The sequence below is a fragment of the Rhinolophus ferrumequinum genome, chromosome X, assembly GCF_004115265.2.
Source record: "Rhinolophus ferrumequinum isolate MPI-CBG mRhiFer1 chromosome X, mRhiFer1_v1.p, whole genome shotgun sequence".
Classification (NCBI taxonomy): Eukaryota; Metazoa; Chordata; class Mammalia; order Chiroptera; family Rhinolophidae; genus Rhinolophus; species Rhinolophus ferrumequinum.
Genome location: NC_046284.1, coordinates 16359526 through 16381222, shown reverse-complemented (window position 1 = coordinate 16381222; position 21697 = coordinate 16359526). Strand labels below are relative to the sequence as shown.

Genomic DNA, 21697 nt, shown 5'->3' with positions numbered 1-21697 from the left:
AATGAAGTACAGCCAGGCTACAAAGTGACTGAAACTAGAATTGGCAAGCAGAAACATAGTGTCTCTTCTATGTTCCCTGTCTCCTCCTTCTTTTGACTGTCACCTTCTACTTTTTAGCTAACATGCCTTCCCAGCCCAACTCTACAGGTTATTTAATTCAAGTATCCACACACAGTTCTCTCACTAGGATCTCTGGGTCTCTTATTGAAAATTCTCAAGAAACCAAATCTGACAGCCAACTTATTTATGGGCTCCTAGGAGGTCAGTTGTCTACTTTTGGTCCAGCCAGGGTTAGGGCAGTGGAGTCACATTGTATGAAGGGCTGTACCTCCCAGAGCTATGAATACATCAGGTTAAATAAACCTCAAAGATTTGTGTCATGGTGAGCAAATTGACTGTCTAATCCGTTCATATATATCAGGGGTGTCCAAACTGCGGCCCGCGGGCCAACTGCGGCCCGCAATCCATTTTTTATTGGCCCTCAGCAAATTCCAAAAATATATTTAGTTTACTTAAATAAACCAGGTGAGGCAATACGTACTGCACCTCGAGTGAGTGGCCCGGCTGTTTGTGTATTTTACCGCACATGGCCCGTGGTGAAAACCGTTGAAAAAAGTTTGGACACCCCTGATATATATTCTCTGTTTGTCCTCCCTGAGTAAGGTTGCCAGATAAAATACATGAGACCCTATTTATTTTGAATTTCACATACACTATGAATATTCTTGATATATGCATACCAAAAAATTATTCATTGTTTATGTGAAATTCATACTTAACTGGGCATCCGGAATTTTTATTAGCTAAATCTGGCAACCCCATCCCTGAGTCCTCTCTTGGACTCACCCTTTGAGCTGGTCCAGTGAAATTTTTTCTAGTAAGTCAATAGCTGTTTCCCTTAGAGTGTGGGTAAAAATCTTAAACTGAAGTATCTCTTACTAGCAGAGATTCAGTGTGGCCACAGCAATAGTCTGGGTTTATAATAGTGCATATTTTACATTATTGGCTCTGATTTTGAAGACTTGATTTTTCCTTCCAGACTGATTCTTTTTCCCCTGGGTGGACTGTCTCTTCCAGAAGCTGTTTGGGGGCAGAGTCTGACTAATGTTCATTCTATGTGCATCACTCAGTAGAGTGTTTGAAGCACCAGGATAACGTAACAAATGTTACAATTTCAAAAAATAACTTTCCTGGAAGAGTTTCTTTAAACCAAGAATTTGAAGTGGTGTTGACTTGGGTAGGATTTGTTTAGGGTTTTCAGAGCCACTTATTCTTCTTCGGTAACCAAAGTACTGCTTGGTAAGGTCTGATTTAGTCATTAATGGCTGACCAAGATCCAGAAACCAAACACAAAGTGCTGTTAAGATGTGGAATGTGGATACAGCCTAGACTTTTGACTTAAAAAAAGGGCCTCTGACTTTTTACTCTAATTGTTATATTGGGACCAGCCTGCATATTCAGAGAGAGAAGAGAAGAAAAAAGAGGGGAGAGGAGGGGAGGGGAAGGAGAGGAAGAGAGGGGAGAGAGGGGAGGGGAGGACAAGAGTTTTAAAATGGACTCCAGTCCACTTACCCAACCAGCCAAATGGACGCGGACTCCAGGGCAGCCTCACATCCCCAGTCACAGGTTGTACAGCGAGCACGACAAACAGAAATCACCCTTCAAGGCAGTGACCTTACCCACTAGCTACGTGTGACCTCTGTATATTAAACTCTGTACGATCAGATTAGTCACTCCTTCTCCAGTGGGAGCAATGGGGTGTGAAAAGACACTTTCTCTGTAGCACCCACCTCTTATTTTTCTATTACTTGATGTTAGCTGTGATGAAGGCAGTAGCAAACTTGACCAGTACATTAGTTTCCTTGGATTGTCATAACAAAGTACCACAAACTGGGTGGTTGAAACCACAGAAATTTATTATCACGTTTCTGAAGGCTAGACATCTGATCAAGGTGTTAGTAAACTCATGTCCCCCGCTGAAGGTGCTAGGGAAGGATCTTTTCCAGGCTTCTCTTCTAGCTTCTGGCAGTTCCTTTGCTTGTGGCAGCATAACTCCCATCTTCGCTTGGCATTCTCTGTTTCCTAGCCTTGGTCCAACTTTCCCCTGTTTATAACAACACCAGTAATAATGGATCAGGGGCCCACTCTACTACGGCATGACCTCATCTTAACGAATTTGATCTGCAATGACCCTATTTCCAAATATAGCCACATTCTGAGGCATTGGGGGTTCAGGACTTCACCATATGAATTTGGGAGGGGGCGCAATTCAAGCCATAATACCAAGTAATTCCATTACTCTTAAAGCACATATGCCTTGCAAATCTCCTGGATTTGCTTCCCTTCTTATTTGAATACTCCTTCACAAAGGTGTTTCAATGTGGGTGTTTGTGTGGCAGGCCTTTTGAGGCCTTATATGCCTGAATAAAACGTGACCCATATTACTTGTGGTGCAACAGAGGTGTACAACAAAATGGGAACTGTAGAGAAAGAAACTAAACAACAAAATTTGGGATGTCATGGTCACAAAAGAAAATGTTTTTCCCCTCCAGTCCAGTATCTAGTACCTATTTCATGAATAACGGAGGTGTTCTTTGGTAGACTGGGTACAACATACAAGTGGTTTAAAGCTCTAGAGCACCATAAAAGTTTATTTTAGCCTTTTATAGTTAAGTGCATAGTGACGGTAATGGCAAAAGAAAAGTGCCGGGAATTAGAGTAGTGTAATAGTCCAGACTGGTTTGCTGACAATCCACTGGTCTAGCAACTGGCATATGGGTCCTGAAATAGCTTACCCCTCATCAATTTAACTTTTGAAATGACTATGTAATATGTTCTTTTTAAAAATAATTGTTTTATTTTTCAATTACAGTTGATATGCAATAGTACATTAGTTTCAGGTGTATAACAGTGATTAGACATTTGTATAACTTACGAAGTGATCACCCCAATAAATCTAGTACCTATCTGATACCATATATAGTTATTACAATATTACTGACTATATTCCTTATGCTATACCCTTCATCCCCGTGACTATTTTGTAACTACCAATTTGTACTTCTTAATCCCTTACCCTTTTTCACCCTGCCCCGGACCCTCTCCCATCTTTTACCCCAACAAATCTAGTACCCATCCGACACCACACATATTTATTACAATATTATTGATTATATTCCTTATGCTGTACCCTACATCCCCATAACTGCTTTTTAAAAACCAGTTTGTACTTCTTAATCCCTTCCCCTTTTTTCACCCACATCTCCAACCCCCCTCCCATCTAGCAACCATCAAAATGATTTCTGTATCTATGACTTTGTTTCTGTTCTTTTGTTTATTTTCTTTTTTATATTCCATATTCGAATAAGCAAAATCACATTACATCTGTCTTTCTCTGCCTGACGCTTCCCTCAGCACAGTACCTTACAGGTCCATCCATGCAGATGACACGAACCCATTCCCTTCCATGGCCAAGGAATTTTTCATTGTATATATGTACCACCTCCTCTTTATCCATTTTTCCATCGACGAACACCCATGCTGCCTCTACATCTTGGCCATTGTAAACAATGCTGCAATGAACATATGGTTTGTCCCCTCAAAGTAACATTTTGGGTTTCTTTGGATAAATACCCAGAAGTGGGATTTCTGGGTCCTTCTTTATCTCTTGTTATAGCCGTTGTTCTAAAGTCTGTTTTGTCTGATATAAGTATTCCTACCCCAGCTTTTTTGTTTGTTTGTTTCCATTTTCATGAAATCTTTTCCCATCCCTTTACTTTCAGTCTGTGTGTGTCTTTCGATCTGAAGTGAGTCTCTTGTAGGCAGCATATGTTTTGTTTTCTTATCCATTCAGCCCTCCCTCCTATGCTTTTTTTCTTTTTCCAGAATGGATATGTAGGCTTTTATTAGGGCAAGCGTTTCCATAACCATAAAATCTCTTTAAAACAAGTAGATGTTCCAAGTATCACCTTCTTCAAATAAAGCCCTCCTATGTTTTTGAGTGGAGCATTTAATCCATTTACATTGAAAGTAATTGTTGATAGATATGTAGCTATTTGCCATTTTATTGTTCATAATTTTTATCTTTTTATTTTTTTTTAATCTTAAAGAAGTCCCTCTAACATTCCTTGTAATACTGGTTTGGTGTTGATGAACTCCTTTAGCTTTTTCTTAGCTGGGAAGCTCTTTATCCTTCAATTTTAAATGATAGCTTTGCTGGGTAGAGGACCCTTGGTTGTAGGTCCTTGCTTTTCATCACGTTGAATATATTGTGCCAATCCCTGCTGGCCTGCAAAGTTTCTGTTGAGAAGTCAGCTGGCAGTCTTATGGGGCTCCCTTATAAGTCAGTAGTTGCCTTTCTCTTGCTGCTTTTAGGATTCTCTCTTTGTCTGTAACCTTTGCCATTTTAATTATAAGGTGTCTTGGTGTGGGCCTGTTTGGGTTCATCTTGTTTGGGACTCTCTGTGCTTCCTGGGCTTGTATGTCTGTTTCCTTTGTCAGTTTAGGGAAGTATTCTGTCATTATTTCTTGAAATAGGTTTTCAATTCCTTGCTTTCTCTGTTCTTCTTTAGGTACCCCAATGATGCGAATGTTGGTACGCTTGATGTTGTCCCAGAGGCCCCTTAAACTGTTCTTACGTTTTGTTTTTGTGTGTTTTTTTTCCTGTTCTGATTGGGTGTTTTATGCTACCTTAACTTCTAAATTGCTGATTCAGTCCTCTGCTTTATCTAATCTACTGCTGATTCCCTCTAATATATTCTTTCCCCCGCCCTTCTTCTGCCTCTCCCCCACCCCCTGCCACTCCGGTTCAAACCGTTGCTCAGTCTAGTTGTATAAGACAGCTCCCTGGCCCATGCTGGTATTATGAGCCTTGCGCTTTCCCTGGCTGAGGCAGTTGGTCACCGGTTGTCTGTCAGCCGCTCACAGTAGCTCATGGCATCTGCTGAGGGGTTGACACCAGCTGCTGGCTGCTCACAATGGCTTCCGGCCGCTCACCCTGGCTGCCGGCCACTCACGCTGGCCACCAGCCACTCCTGGCAGCACACAGCAGCCCGTGGCAGCTTAGGCCAACCTCCAGCTGCTCTCGGCAGCTCAGCTCCAGGGAGAGCCGTTGATCACAATCTTAGCTGTAGAGGGCGCAGTTCACTGGCCCATGGGGGAATCGAACCGGGGACCTCGGCATTAGGAGCATGGCGCTCCAACCACCTGAGCCACCAGGCTGGCCCCTAATGTATTCTTTATTTCAGTTATTGTATTCTTCATTTCTCACTGGTTCTTTTTATATTTTCTATCTCCATTTTTATGTTTCCTATCTCTTTATTTTTTTATTTTTATGTTTTTAAATTTTATTTTTTAAATTTATTGGGGTGACAATTGTTAGTAAAATTACATAGATTTCAGGTGTGCAATTCTGTATCACATCATCTATAAATTACATTGTGTGTTCACCACCCAGAGTCAGTTCCCCTTCCATCACCATATATTTGATCCCCCTTACTTTCATCTCCCACCCCCCAACCCCCTCACCCTCTGGTAACCACTAAATTACGTTCCCCACCTATCTCTTTATTAAACTTCTCACTGAGTTCGTCTACTCTTCCTTTAAGTTCACTGAGCATCCTTATAACCAGTGTTTTGAATTCTACGTCTGATAGATTGCTTATCTCCATTTTGTTTAGTTTTTTTTCTGGAACTTTGTTCTGTTCTTTCATTCGAGACATGTTTCTTTGTCTCCCCATTTGTCTGCCTCCCTGTGTTTGTTTTTGTGTATTAGGGAGGTCTGCTATGTCTCCTGATCTTAGCAGAGTGGACTTATGTAGTAGGTGTCCTGTGGGACCCAGTGGTGCAATCTCCTTGGTCACCTGAGCTGGGTGCTTCATGTGTATCCCTTGTGTGGGTTGTGTGCCCTTCTGCTGTAGTTGAGCCTCTACTGCTGTTGACATGTCAATGGGAGGGGTTGATCCTCATGCTGATTGGTTGTGAGAAGTGGCCGTGAGTGAGTACATTGGAGGAGCTGTTGTGCAGGGGCTGACCCGATAGAGTGGGATTTGCTTTAGTGGGGCTCTGATGCTTACCTAGTCTGCCCTTTGGGTGTGTTGTCCACAGAGGCAGCCGGGTTGTGCTCCGGCTTAGTCTGAAGCCGGCCACGAGGTGTGTTGGCCTGGGGACTCCTAGGAGGGGCCCTGCCATAGGCCAAGTTCAGCCTCAGCCTGTGCCCTGCTGGGGGCCAACTGGCATGAGCCACAAATGGCAGCCAACTGTGCTGGGCTTGGAGATGCCTAGGAGAGGCCGCCATGAACCAAGACCAGGTGCCGCTACTGCCAGGTTTGGGCGTGCTCAGCAAGAGGTATGGGGCATGCTGAGACCAGATGCTGCTTATTTGGGGTTTGTGAACCTTTGAGAAGTTTTAGGAAAGTCCACAACATGATCCAAGACAGGCCATTCGAATGGAAAAGCCACTGGAAGTGGCTTGGGTGGGTCCGCAAGTTGGTTTGGGTGCGGTCTTAGAGAATCACCAGGGTGTTAGCAAGGTTGATGGAGACTCAGATATAGTGTCTGCTCATTGGGAGTGGGGAGGGCTCAACAAAGAAATAGTGGATTCTGCCAGCTCTTCTGTCTGGGAAAGTGCTACCCTTCCAGCCCTTGCTCTTAGCCAGACATTTCAGTTCCTCCCCATATGTCCCCGACACCTTTCAAACTGCTGCCCAGCACTGGAGCTGAAAGCAAGAGAGTCCATCAGCGAGTACGTCAATGCGTGTGTCCTTTAACAGGAATGCCTGGGACTCTAGTCGCTGTTCGTCTCACTCAACCACAATATCCTCTGGTTTTCACAGCCATAAGTTGTAGGGACTTCTCTTCCTGGCACTGGAACCCTGGGCTGGGGAGACTGGTGTGGGGCTGGGGGTGCCTCACTCCTCTCAGGGGGACCTCTGCAGCTGAGCTATCCCTCCTGATTTTTAACCACCACACGTGGGTGTGGGACCAGTCTGTTTCATATCTCTGCCCCTCCTACCAGTCTCAAGGTGGCATCTTCTACATATCCTTAGTTGTAGGACTAATGTTCAGCTAGACTTTAGTCGATTCTCAGTGATGGTTCTTCTGTAGTTTAGTTGTAATTTTGATGAGGTCATGAGAGGAGGAAAACATATCATTTACGTACTCCGCCATCTTGACCAGAAATCCCCTGTAATATGTTCTTATTGTTTCCTGTAGTAGCCTCAAAAGATCAGCATAGAAAACTTTATTTTTTATTTATTTATTTTTCTAATTAAATTTATTGGGGTGACAATGGTTAGTAAAATTACATAGGTTTCAATTGTACGTTTCTATAATACATCATCTATATATCACATTGTGTTCTCACCACCCAGAGTCAGTTCTGCTTCTGTCACCATATATTTGACCCCCTTTACCCTCTTCTACCATCCCACATCCACCCCTTACCCTCTGGTAACCACTAAACTGCTGTCTGTGTCTATGAATTTTTGTTTCTTTGTTTGTTTTGTTCCTTTGTTGCTTTCAGTTTTATATCCCACATATGAGTGAAGCCATGGTTCTCGACTTTTTCTGTCTGACTTAGTTTGCTTAGCATTATAATCTCAAGGTCCATGCATGTTGTTGCAAATGGCACTATTTCATCAGAAAGCTTTATTTTTGACTATCTCACTCATTGTCATCACTGTTCTTTCAACAAAATTAAGGTTTATAAATGAGACTTCTGTACACAATAGTGACATTCTTTTTTGAACAAATATCTCTCTCAGGAGTTGACTGCCTTTATTGTTAATAATCTGCAGTATCTGCCATTATTCTTGTTATATTTAAAATTTTATTTAACTTTGCTGTGAATACCTATGTATTTATTTAGATGAACATATGAAATTAAAGGTCAGACACTCAGTCACATTGTTGTGTTCCAATTTATAGCCATGCAATTTGACATTGATTTTCTTATTTTGCAAAATGGCAGAGAAAGTCTATATATGATAGATGCAGTCCACTCTCAATATTTTTGGGACTAATTATCTCAGCCATTTATTACTGTAGGCCTTTGTTCCTTCTGTTCCTCTTTCTAGTTACTTGCCTTTTGGTCATTTCAATACAATATTTAAAAATAGTCCATTTTCCAAGGAGGATAGGTCACTAAGGGAAGAGACTGATGATGGAGGATATATATGAATTTTTTATTATCAACAAATTTCTACTATTCAGAGAAAAATAGCTATATTTGTTCCTATATTTTATTTTTAAAGGTAAAACTTATATATGACAGATTTATGGCAATTTTTTTCTTCATCTCCTTCAGCAGTCTTTTCAATGTGTTATTTTGATTCAGGCACATAAAGGCATAATTCTAAACAAGTGAAACGATCTGAAAGTTCTTCAGTGTAAGCTATAATTATCCCTTGCTTATTTGAAAGATGACCCTTTCTGTGCGTTATATAAATAATTGCAAAACTAATTAATCATGCTTAGCCCTTGTTTTCTAAGGTCACTGCCACATAGGAATTATTGAGGGTTGTATGTGGGTTACAGTTAAGGAGATATTTGGCTGAAGCTTCCACAGAGCTATTTTCCTGTTTTTATTTCCCTTCCTTTGCTGCTTCTAATTCTTAGAGATCGCACACCGTGAGGCAGGGACTGTAGGATTTGGGGAACTGATAAAGCTGAAGACTTTTAATAAGTCCCTGCTTGAAGCCACCATAAACATCCCACATGTGGTGTATCAGTTCTCTGTGGCCACTTAAAGGTCTGTAATCCGGGCACCAGGCCACAGTCAGCTCGCCTCCCCAACCCTAACGCAAAGTGCGCTTATTGCTGAGTGAGCATTACTTCAGTTCTTCACAGCTCTCCCTCCCCACAGGAGGGTAGACAAGAGGATCTCTAAGCATCCTTTCAGCTCCATGTTTATATAATTTCATTTATAAAACGTATGTGAGAAATATTTGAAATCTGACCTTTTAACGCTTTTTTAAGGGATGGGGTTTTAGAAAGAGCTGTACTGAACAAAAGGAGCAAATTGTTATGTATTTCAGTCCCATAACCAGGGGCAACGTATGAGCTTTGGAGATGAGTGTAAAGAAGGTGGATTCAGCAGAAAGAGAGGAGGGGTGGTCTCAGAGGGAAGTGCCCCCTGGAGAACTGAAATGTAAGGAAGCCCTGGGCTGACTGAACATATGGCCCTGACTCTTGCTGAAAAGGGGAAAGAAGAAACAGAGAGCGAGAGACAAGATAGGAGTAAGGTACCGTGAGAGACAAGACAATCTGCAAGAAGGCCAGGAAATAGAAATTTGGGACTCTCACTTAAATCAGGACATTTCGGAGAATTACTAAAGACTAACTATTGCAGTGAAAGGACTTTATTATTTTAATTATTAGCCCAGGCAAGTTTTGACTGGTAATTTTCTTTCTTTTTTTTTTTGCTAGAATTCTTCTCTGACTCATGGTACATATTTTTATTGCATATGCTATACTAATTTTATGTGTGAAGCCCCCATTAATGCACTTAGAATTTTGCATATGGAATGAGCTTCAAATATTCTGTAGACTCCTACTCTATAATTAACTGTGGTTTAAAAAGGAACATACATAGTTATGCAGATAACTTGTTCTTAAGATGTCATTATCATGAGTTGTCACTGGCAGTTAGTCATTTTTATTAGATCTTAATATTCACACCTTTTAAAGTATTACAAGCCTCTAGCTTCAAAATGGGAAAGAGAATAGAGTTTACATTATTTGGCTTTGCCTACCAAGACATCAGTTGGATTTCAACGGAAAACCACACAATTTTAACTTTTGTTATTTTCCAGGCTACTGACAGTTCAGATTAACTCTAAAATCATCCTATGATAAGAAACCAGATTAGACAATGAAGTTGTAATTTTGATTTAAAAAAACTTGGTCGTACATGCTGTCAAACACTGATCAACATCATCTAAACAAAGCAACCATGAAACAAATTAGGAGAGGGATGGGGAAAGTTGAATACTGAGTGGATAATTGATATTAAGGAATTATTATTCATTGTTAGGTGAGATCATGGTCTTGTGTTTATGTATTTTAAAAGTCATTATCTTTTAAAGGGACAAATGGGAAGAGGAATGAATAGGAGTATAAATGAAACAAGATTGGCCATGTAGTGATAATTGCTGAATCTGAGCAATGCTTATATGAGTGGTCATTATACTACTTGCTCTATTTTTATAGATGTTTGAACTGTTTTCATAGTAAACAGTTTAAAAACTTGATCGCAACTTTTGTTTCTATTTGTGAATTTTAAAAAGACCAGGCTTTTCTAACCCAAACGAATTCTAACCCTTTATAATTTGTCTTTTATACACGGGTAATACCAATAGGAAATCAAGTCCGTAATCTCCCACAATGCTTTTCAAATGCATATACACAAGCAGCCACTTAGTGCCATCTGTGAATTTCATGAAGACCTTATGGGTACAGACCCCACCAGGGGCCCACCAGTAGAGGCAGAGGCCATGGGGAAGTAAGATCTGAATGAACATAAGACATCTTTATATGTTCCTTGTAGGCTGGTAAATGGCCCATACTGATTAAAAGTCAAGTAGGGATTTTGCTCACCCCAATGGATTGGGTGATCTGTGACTAGGCAGGTACCCTAGAAGCTGGTAGTGAGAAGGCTGTACAGCATCATGAAAGTTTCAGCTATGATAAGCCAATCAATAGGGTAATATCTCAGTTCAACCAGTTGTAATCTTACTATATGTTAGCTTTGGTTAAGTCATAGAATCCCCCATATAATGCGGGACTGTTGGCGATTAAATAAAATACGTGAAGTGTGAGAAAGTGTTAACACAGGAGCTCTGGTTGTTTAGTCCTTGTATGTCTTCCAGGGACTCTGGAATCATGAATGACCATGGGCTAAGCCCTGGGGATGTGGTTCTCAGAATGTCTTACGGCAATGGCTGATGCTCATGTTTTGTATACCTGGAGCGATGGACCATGCTGTATCAGCTGACGAGGCTTGCTTTGTACTATCATCAACACTGATGCTATGCATCTGGTTTCCTTGTTGGGATCCTGACTTGCACTTGCCATGGTGCTCACGTAGTGTGATGTACCTGTGTGACCAGTTCTCAGTAAAAGCCTCGGACCCACAGACTCAAACAGGGTTTCCTGGCCAGACACTGTGGGGACAGAGCCAGGAGTGCAGTTTCCAGGCTCTCGGCCTCACGTGGAAAGGTGCTCACTCGGATAGTAAAGGGCCATCAGCTGTGATTGGATGGCCATCAGCTGTGGCTAGTTGGCCGTCAGCTGTAACCAGTGAGCCATTGGCCACGAATATAATTGCTGTGGCTACGCTAGCAGAAAACGGGGGCTAGCAAGGAGATGGTGGCTGAGCTAGCAAGAGCGGATTGCAGTTAGCAAGTGAGGTTGGTTGGCAGAGAAGTGGACAGCAGGCTGTGGATCATGTGGCTCCTGCTTCCTGTGTCTCGAACCCAGCCGCCAGTGAGAATATAGTGGTATGACTCCCCTACCTATGGCTCCGTGGGTGTTCCTTTTTGGCCTCACCAGGTCCTGCGTTCTTGTGTGGGGAGCGGGACCAGAGACCCCGCCTGACACCCTGCATGACACATGGCGCAGCGAGCAGGGTATGGTGTTGGCTGAAACTCTTCGAAGGGCGGTGGAGCAGTTTGTGCATATGAACACTCAGTCTCAGGAAGACCAGGAGGAGCGGCTGCCGGAGAGCTGGACCCCTGTGGAGGGGAGGGAGGACGTGGACGGTTCTTGTCATGTGGGAAGTCATGCAGGGTTTCTGGTCCCGCTCCCCACATAAGAACGCAGCACATGGTGAGGCCATAAAGGAACACCCACGGATCCATAGATAGGGGAGTCACACCACTATATTCTCGCTGGTGGCTGGGTTGGAGACACAGGAAGCAGAAGCCACACGATCCACAGTCCACACTCCGCCGCCTACTAGCTCAGCCACCATCTCCTTGCTAGCCCCCATTTGCTGCTAGTGTGGCCACGGCAGTTATATTAGTGGTCAATGGCTCACTGGTTACAGCTGATGGCCAACTAGCCACAGCTGATGGCCATCCAGTCACAGTTGATGGCCATTTACTACCTGAGCCAGCACCTTTCCACGTGAGGCCAAGAGCCTGGAAACTGCTCTCCTGGCTCTGTCCCCACAGTTCCCCAAACAGCATGGGTTGGAGAAAGCGAAGGTCGTTGCGGCCCTGTGGGCTGGGAAGTCCTTGCTGAGGCCCTCACCCCCAGGTTGGGGAGGACTTGAAGCCCTCACCCTGCAGAGAGGGCACACATTGTAAGGCCAGTGCACCGCCCTGGCTAATGACTGTGGACTATGGGGAATTGGCTCCATCCCTAGTTTAATGGACCGCTTGACTGTTTACTTGGGAACGTACCACCCTGTGGTAGAACCGGTGGATGTTTGCTTTTGTGTCTCGACTGGCAGTTGTCGAGAATACGTGAGAACCCTGGCTGTGCCCAGACAGAGTGGCTGTGCCCAGAAGGACTGGCGGTACCTGAGAAACCCTGGCTGTGCCCAGAAAGAGTGATGGTACCCTGAGAACCCTGGCTGAGCCCAGGAAGTCTGGCTGTGACTAGAGAGAGTGGCAGTGCCCTGAGAACCCTGGCTGAGCCCAGGAAGCCTGGCTGTGCCCAGAGAGAGTGGCGGTGCCCTGCGAGGCCCTGGCTGTGTCCAGGGGGTGTGGCTGTGCCTAGAGAGAGTGGCAGTGCCCTGAGAGCCCTGGTGAGTCCAGGAAGTCTGGCTGTGTGCAGAGAGAGTGGCGGTGCCCTGAGAGCCCTGGCTAAGTCCAGGAAGTCTGGCTGTGCCCAGAGAGAGTGGCAGTGCCCTGAGAGGCCCTGGCTGTGTCCAGGGGGTGTGGCTGTGCCTAGAGAGAGTGGCAGTGCCCTGAGAGCCCTGGCTAAGTCCAGGAAGTCTGGCTGTGCCCAGAGAGAGTGGCAGTGCCCTGAGAGGCCCTGGCTGTGTCCAGGGGGTGTGGCTGTGCCTAGAGAGAGTGGCAATGCCCTGAGAGGCCCTGGCTGAGTCCAGGAAGTCTGGCTGAGCCCAGAGGGAGTGGCAGTGCCCTGAGAGGCGCTGGCTGTGCCCGGGGAGACTGGTGGTACCCTAAGAAGCCCAGGAAGTCTGGCTGTGCCCAGAAGGACTGGTGGTGCCCTGAGAAACCCTGGCTGTGCCCGGGGAGACTGGTGGTACCCTAAGAAGCCCAGGAAGTCTGGCTGTGCCCAGAAGGACTGGTGGTGCCCTGAGAAACCCTGGCTGTGCCCAGAGAGCCTGGCTGTGTCCAGGATATTACATTCACCTCCAGGCTCCTCACGCAGGGCCACTCGCGGAAGACGCTTGTTGCGTAGATTGTGAGGCGAGACTCTGTAGGGGTGGAGTGTGGGGACAGAGCCTGGAGTGCAGTTTCCAGGCTCTCGGCCTCACGTGGAAAGGTGCTGGCTCGGGTAGTAAATGGCCATCAACTGTGATTGGATGGCCATCAGCTGTGGCTAGTTGGCTGTCAGCTGTAACCAGTGAGCCATTGGCCATTAATATAACTGCTGTGGCTATGCTAGCAGCAAATGGGGGCTAGCAAGAAGATGAGGGCTGAGCTAGCTAGAGCGGATTGCAGTTAGCTCGGCGGAGTGCAGGTAGCAAGTGAGGTTGGTTAGTTGGCAGAGAAGCAGACGGCAGGTTGCAGATCGTGTGACTCCTGCTTCCTGTGTCTCCAACCCAGCCGCCAGCGAGAATGTAGTGGTTTGACTACCCTGTGGCTCTGTGGGTGTTCCTTTTTGGCCTTACCATGTCCTGTGTTCTTATGTGGGGAGCGGGACCAGAGACCCTGCATGACAGAGATATTCTGCACATGTCCCTGCAGTTTGTTGCTAGAGAGAAAGCATGGCCTGGGAGCCCCAGATGGGGACGTGCTCCAAAGCAGGTGCCTGACCTCTCAGATTACTTCTGATTGATATCTTTTTTTCTGTTGTTCTTGGTCTATTTTTGCTCTAATCAAGCTTAGGCATGAGTATAACCTGCTATTGAGTTTTGTGAGTCCTTCTAGTGAACCAGCAAATTTGACTGCAGCTTTTGGACCCACAAAACATAAAGGCGCTAGTACAATGCCTGGAAAATAGTACACCTTCAGTATAAGCTGGCTACTGGCGTTTAACTTGGGCCTGGTAGATACTGTAGGGAACTACACTGTAGTAGAAGACAGGCTGGTCATCTAAGAATTTGCCTGCATTTCTCACCCACTCCCTTGGAAGAAGGCAAGATAACCTCTCATCAGTGGAGAAGTCCGAGGACATCACTCCAAAGTTCTCCCCTGCCTTTCCACCCCTGGCGATTCAGGGTGGGGAGGTACCATGTAGGGAAAATGGGGAGATGATCAGACCTCCAACTTGGATCTTTTGAGAATGCACAACAGGGCAAACTTGTCCCATGTTGAAGGGTAACCAAAAGAATGAAAAGCGTTGTGAAGAGTTACAAAGACTAGAACACTTAGACTGGTGTCATGGAGCTCCAGGGGTGGCTGCTGGGTGCTAGAGCCTCCCTTTAGGCAGCAGTCACTGGAGGCAGTGGTGTTAGAACTAGCAATCAGGCCAACCCGGTGGCTCAGGCGGTTTGAGCTCCGTGCTGCTAACTCCGAAGGCTGCCGGTTCAATTCCCACATAGGCCAGTGGGCTCTCAACCACAAGGTTGCCAGTTCAATTCCTCGAGTCCCGCAAGGGATGGTGGGCTGTGCCCCCTGCAACTGGCAACGGCAACTGGACCTGGAGCTGAGCTGCGCCCTCCACAACTAAGATTGAAAGGACAACAACTTGACTTGGAAAAAGTCCTGGAAGTACACACTGTTCCCCAGTAAAGTCCTGTTCCCCTTCCCCAATAAAATCCTAAAAGAAAAGAAAAAAAATAGCTATCAGGAGTTTCCCCAACTCAGCCTGAACCAAGCACACAGAGCTACTTCTGCCAAGCACTGGGCACTATAGAAAGACCATCTGGAACTGTGAAGACTGTGTGTTGTGTACACGTTAAAAACTAAATTGGGTTGGGACTTGAACTGAGGGCTAATCCAAGGGAAGGAGGAGTGCAGGGTACCCTTTTTGCAATTCCGTTCTGGGTTTGTGTATGTGTGTATGCTTATACGCCCCATACAAGTGACCAGATCTACTGAACATACATCAAAAGAGTCTTCTGCAATAATAATTACAGCAACATCATTTGTTATGTCATCCATTTATTTAATATTTTTCAAATAAATTGCCTCCAAGATGGACAGGACTTAGTAGTGATTGTCAAGTGAATTTTCACTTTAAAAGAATGGTGATAAAATAGATGGTACAAATTTACTTCTGTCCAGTCGATGCTTTTTATTTTTATTGAGCCCTTAATTATTTGGGGCCCTTTTAGGGATGAGTTCATTGAGATACACGTTGCAAATAATGGTTATCTCCTCATCACTGTCATCATCACTGTCAGATGTCATCTCATCACTGTCAGTCAGGTTGCCATACAGTGCCTCGTCTCTGGAATCTACGTCCTGAAAGGACTCGGAAAAAGGCTTCACTTCATGTGGAAAAGGGAGGTTTTGAGCATCTGTCTTCTTGGGCTCAGAAATATCATTGGCCAAAGATTCAGAAGTATTCATGGGAACAAGGAATTGTTCCTGGGGGTACTGACAAGGCTTGATTAATGGAGGTCTAGGTAACGTGTCGGCCATACCCGTGCCGACTGAGCTTTTTGCATTAGGCTGTTCGGAGGATGCAGTAAATTTCGGTAAACCAGTGGGCTTGAGTAGCAAGATTTGATTTTGTGGGCACGGTGGACCAGGTGGCTTGGTTTGTCGCACTGGACATTGTAGACTGGCTGGGCAAGGTTTCCTGACTGCGATATTTGGATAGGACCAACTGCCCTGACTGACCAGCTTACGGGAACCAGCTAGCTCGTGTAACTTATCTAGACTGCATGTTCTCCGTGTCTTTTCTACGTGGGGTGAACTGAATACAGTTTTGGGGCTCGATGGCTTCGATGATTTTTCTTGACTTGATGGCCTGATTAACTTTTCTGTGTTAAGTGGTACGGATGACATTTCTGGACTCGGGGGCCTGATTACATTTTCTGGACAGGATGGTATGAATGACTTTTCTGGACTGGAGGGTCTAGATAACTTTTCTATATCTAATATCACGGATTGTTTTTCTGAAACGCACGGGCTGGCTGTCTTTGATCCATTGAGTGGTATTTTGGATGACCTGGAAGTCTTGGCCGCTACACCTTCCTTTGGGACCCTGAAAATATAGAAAATTTGGAGTGTGACAATTTAAAACAAAAGAGTATGATTGCCATCACCAGAAACCAGAGACTACTGTGTCAGTTTAGACTTTTGGGCTCTAGTAGGAAAACTGAACACAGTGAGAAATTGGAGTGTGGTAAAAGCCATGATAGATATGAACTTACGTTGAATTCAGGGTTTTTCATTTTCTTAAGAGCGTTTTACCATTTCAGTCACATTAGATTATATAGTCTACATATGGAAAAACACAAAGTCGTTTCAAATCTACCATTGAGAAATTTCATTTATTCCAGAAGTTAAACTTTTTATAAAAATGTCACAAGTTGATACAGAACTGATACACAAATGTCACGACTTGTCACAAGAAAAATAAACTCTTTAGACCTAAGTCATTGTTTTCCTATTACATTTACTCCATCAACTTATCTATTCATGCATGTTTATATTCACGATATTCCCTGAAAACTGAAGGAAGGGAGGCCTGGTATATTTTACTCATCAGTCCTTGGATGGGGAACTTTTTTTTTTCCTCGTATTTATTTATTTATTTATTTATTTATATATATTTAAATTTATTGGGGTGACAACTGTCAGCAAAATCACACAGACCTCAGGTGTACAATTCCGTATCACATCATCTATAAATTACATTGTGTGTTCACCACCCAGAGTCAGTATATATTTTTAAATTAGTTTCAGGTACACAAGACAAAGTAATACTTAGACGTTTATCATTTATATCCCTCACACTGTGTGAACCTCCCCTCCCCCATCCACTACCCCTCTGACATCACACAGAGCCATTACATTTCCAGTGTTTCTATTCCTAATGCTGTACTCCACTTCTTGTAAGTATATATATATACATATATATATATATATATACATATATATATACATACACATATATAGATATAAAATTATAGTTGGCATCCATCATTGTTCAGCTTCAGGTGTACAGTGCAGTGATCAGGCATCTACGTCATCCCTGAGGTGGTCTCCCTAATGGGACAAGTGTCCATCGGATACCCTACAAAATCTTTACAACATTATTGATTACGTTCCCCAAATTAACTTTCATAACCCCGTGGCCATCTGGTGGTTACCGACTGTTTTCTAATCCCCTCTAATCCCCTTACCCCCACCCCCCCTCCCATCTAGCAACCCTCAGTTGTTCCTCTATGTCTCTGAGACTGTTTCTGATTAGTTCATTCATTTGTTCTTTTCTTTAGATTCCACCTATAAGTGACATCAGATGGTATTTGTCTTTCTCTGTCTGACTCTTTTCACTTAACATAATGTTCTCTAGGTCCATCCATATTGTTCCAAATGGTAAGATTTCATTCTTCTTTATGGCTGTGTAATACTCTATTGTATAAATGTACCACAGTTTCTTATTCAGTCGCCTAGACTCAATTTATAATGAAATTAATAGCCTGGGGTGCAGCTGAACACTGAATACGAGATAGCTTTGGCTAAAGTTGATAATGTAGTGAGAATATTTAAGAGCTAATTTCATTTAAGTTTAAGTATTCACCTATAAGACGTTGGTAACTCCTTAGAAGTCTAAAGTTAACATTAAGTAACCACAACAACAATGAAACCTCCACTATATGTATACACACACACACACACACACACACACACACACACACCCTTTGCATTCTTAATTCAAAGGTGTAAAACTTACATTGCTGCTTCATCGCTCGAGCAGTTGTAATAGATGAAGCAAAAACAGCCGAAGCCAAAAACCATGATCATAGTACCAATTATGATGATGAGTACACGTCTTCTAAAATACTCCAGTTTGGTCTCCATTGATTCAAGGTTCTTACGTCCTGTCAAAGAGATTGTGTCACAAGAAAATGTTAGGTGACCAAGTTTTCTTCCATTTGATTGTGGCTTGCCACTATAGGTCAAAATCAAACCTCTTCATCAATGATTTCCTTAAGCATAAGTGTTCCACTGTCATTTTCTTCCCTCTATCATGTCCCCAGTCACAGTCTAGAAGCCAAGTCTGGGACACATCTCTGGCTAATCAGTACAATTACCTGGGTTACCCCTGCATCATGGCTTTCTAACCCCATTACCTAAGTTTTGGAATGTGTGTGTATGTCTTGCGTGTGTGAATGCACTTGAGTGGTGTGTGTGTGTGTGTGTGTGTGTGTGTGTGTGCGCGCGCGCGTATGATGGGAAAAGGGATGGGAAAAGGGAATGTGTATGATGGGAAAAGAAAAAAACCTTTGTTGAAGCCTACTATGTATTAGATACCATGGCAGATTCATTCACATAGTATTTTTTAAAGACTTTTATTGAAATACAGCTAACATACAATTTTATATTAGTTTAAGGTGTATACAGTAGGTATTCAACACTTAACCTACCTAAAGAAGTGATCACCACAAGCCCAGCAACCATCTGACACTGTACCACGCTATCACAATTCTACTGACTATATTCCCTATGCTGTACATTATATCCCCATGACTTGTTTTTTACCTGGAAATTTGAGCCTCTTATTCTCCTTCACCTTTTCCCCCCAACTTTTAAAATTTTTCAATTACAGTTCACATTTCATTCACATAGTATTATCTAGTTTGGTTGGGGACGGGTGTTGGTGGATTGGGGGGGGAAGGGGAGTGAAGGGGACAGCATATCTCTACTCTTTATACTTTATGTTGCTTAGATTTTTCACACAGGAGAAAAACTCTGAGGTATTGTCCTAGAAATTGTTAAAGACCAACTAATAGTAACATGTAAGAAACAGCTGATTTCTTAAACACAGCTAGCTAGCTTGTTTAATTAAGTGCTTGAACGCATAATATTATAAATCATAATTTCTAGGTTTTAAAAGGTTAGCTGCTTACCTTTAGTAGAAGACCCATCAGTTTGGTTTGTATTTAAACAGCTAGTTGTGCAAGCGAAGAACAGTAGGACACAAATTAAAAGATTCATGTCCAGGGCTTAGTTCAAATGTTTCTTCTACCAAGAAAACTGCTGTATTTGACAGGGTTCAGCCTGGTCTAGGGCTTTATGACATCATTATGTTGTGTCATAATCTCACCATGGGGAAGCATGAGTTTCTGTGTAGGTCAAGTTAAGGGTATTAGATCTTATTCTAAGAAAAACGGGGTACCACTGAAGAGTTCCTGGCTAGCGAGTGACATGATGCGACTTGCATTTTAGAAAAACCACTCTGACTGTTGTATAGGGAATAGGTTGGAGGGCCACACGGGGAAGAAAGTAGTAAGACAATTAGGAGACTGTTAGAGTGCCCCAAATGACAGAGGACAGTAGCTTGAAGCAGAGTGGTGGTGGTGAACGTGGACAAAAATCAATGAATTTGAGAAATATTTTGATGGTGGGTAGAACTTGATGGTGGGTAGGCAATGAGGCATGAAAGGGGGAGAGGTAGCAAGGATGATTCATTCACTTAACAAAAAGAGTGTCGACTGTCAATTATGTGGCAGGAATCTTTGCACTAGGCACTGAACATTCAAATAGACATAGCTCCTGCCTTCAAGGAGTTTGCAATCTAATGGGAGAGACAGACATGTAAATAATCAGTCCCTAGGCGGTGTGGGTATGTAATGTTACAGGAGCACACAAATGGAGTATGTATGCGCTGAGTTGAGACTCCTATGGGAGACGACCCTTGAGCCGAGGGGCAGTTTTTAATGTGGTTTTCTTTTCAAATGAGAGTAGGAATTCCTTGAACCCCAAAAGGAAGGAAAGGACATTGTGTTACAGACAGAGAAATCAGTATTTGCAAAGCGTGGTTGAGGGAACTTCATTTCTATATGGCCAAATGAATAATGCGGGGAGGGGTTAGCTGGAAATAAAGCTGGGGTGGGTAGGCAGGGTAACCCTTATACAAGGGTTGTGTGCTGAAGGCCTTTCTTTAAGTCTTATGTCCTCATGTCTAAAATGAATCGAAAAGAGATGAAAGAACATGGCCTATAAGGGTAGCAGTCTTTGAAATTGTCTTTTGGAGACCATTGCAATTGAACAAAATTAATTGTTGTTTAGAAAATGCAACTCGCTTTTACCCTGAAACTCTAAATAATCCTGCTCCCCAAATACTTTTTCACATCATGAAGATCAGAACATGCTATGTTCACACAATGTGATATATCAGTTGTATCTCGATAAAGCCAGGAAAAAACCCCCTAAAACAGGAAAATATTATTCCTTTTTCAATAAAATGATCTGAATTTCAGTGATGCTTATAAAGTGAAAGAATGTGTCTGTCAACTCTTTAAAATCAGTTTTTTTCTACTGATAGATAGTTGATAGACAATATCCTAAAGCCAGTATTTCAGAAATGGCTTCCAAATAAATTTGAACATTAACTTCATAGTCACAGTGGATACAGAAACTACTTTTTCTTCTTTATCATAGACTTATGTGATTTTATTTATAGGTTCACATGAATGGCACGTTAGAATTCATTTCATTCAGAAATTCTGTAGTAGGATTTCATTTCATTTTATTTTATTTTATTGGGGACTATTGGGGACCAATGTGTTTCTCCAGGGCCCATCAGCTCCAGGTCGTTGTCTGGCAATCTAGATGTGGAAGGCACAGCTCAGCTCCAAGTCCAGTCACTGTTTACAATCTTAGTAGCAGGGGGCACAGCCCACCATCCCATGCGGGAATTGAACCAGTAACCTTGTTGAGAGCTCGTGCTCTAACCAACTGAGCCATCCGGCCGCCCCTCCCGCAGCTCAGCGGCAGCTCGTTGTCTTGAATCTAGTTGTGGAGGGCGCAGCTCACTGGCCCATGTGGGGATCGAACCCAATCAACTGAGCCACCCGGCCGCCCTGGAGTAGGATTTTGATTAAAGTTGTGCATAATAGATGTACTTTAAAATCTCATTTCTTGCTTCGTATGTTGTAATTGTTTCTATTATTGCCAGAACTAGGCTGAGGCCCAGTGAGGCACTTGCCTCTGGCACAGAATTTAAGTGTAATCAGTATAAATAATATTTTAGTAATCAATATAAATCATATTTTAATGCAATATTTAAAAAATCAAAATTAATGCAAACAATGCATGATGTACAAAATATCAAATATTTTAAAGTAAGACAGAATCTGACCCTGTCCTTGCCCTCTAATCCTGGCTCTGCATCTTTGGCCTGCAGGACCATCCTTATTCTTGTCCACTTTAGAAAGCAGAAGAGCAGGGTCCAGGGATTCATCCCATGCTTCTAAACAGGACTGTGTGGGGTGGCCAGTTCGCTCAGTGGTTGGCGTGGCGTGCAGTGCTCGTAACACCAGTATCGCTGGTTCGATTCCCACATGGGCCAGTGAGCTGCGCTCTCCACAACTAGATTGAAAACAATAACTTGACTTGGAGCTGATGGGTCCTGCAAAAACACACTGTTCCCCAGTATTCCC

General features: G+C 43.3%; 1 protein-coding gene across 1 annotated transcript; it reads right to left on the bottom strand.

Annotated features, from left to right (window-relative positions):
- Positions 1 to 15389: 15389 nt before the first annotated feature.
- LOC117032992 (uncharacterized protein CXorf66-like) lies at positions 15390 to 19250 on the bottom strand. Its single transcript, XM_033124857.1, has 3 exons — positions 19163 to 19250; positions 17986 to 18133; positions 15390 to 16290 (listed from the first exon to the last, which is right to left on the bottom strand). Exons 1-3 carry the CDS (start codon positions 19248 to 19250, stop codon positions 15390 to 15392), a joined length of 1137 nt encoding a protein of 378 aa, XP_032980748.1.
- Positions 19251 to 21697: the final 2447 nt, after the last annotated feature.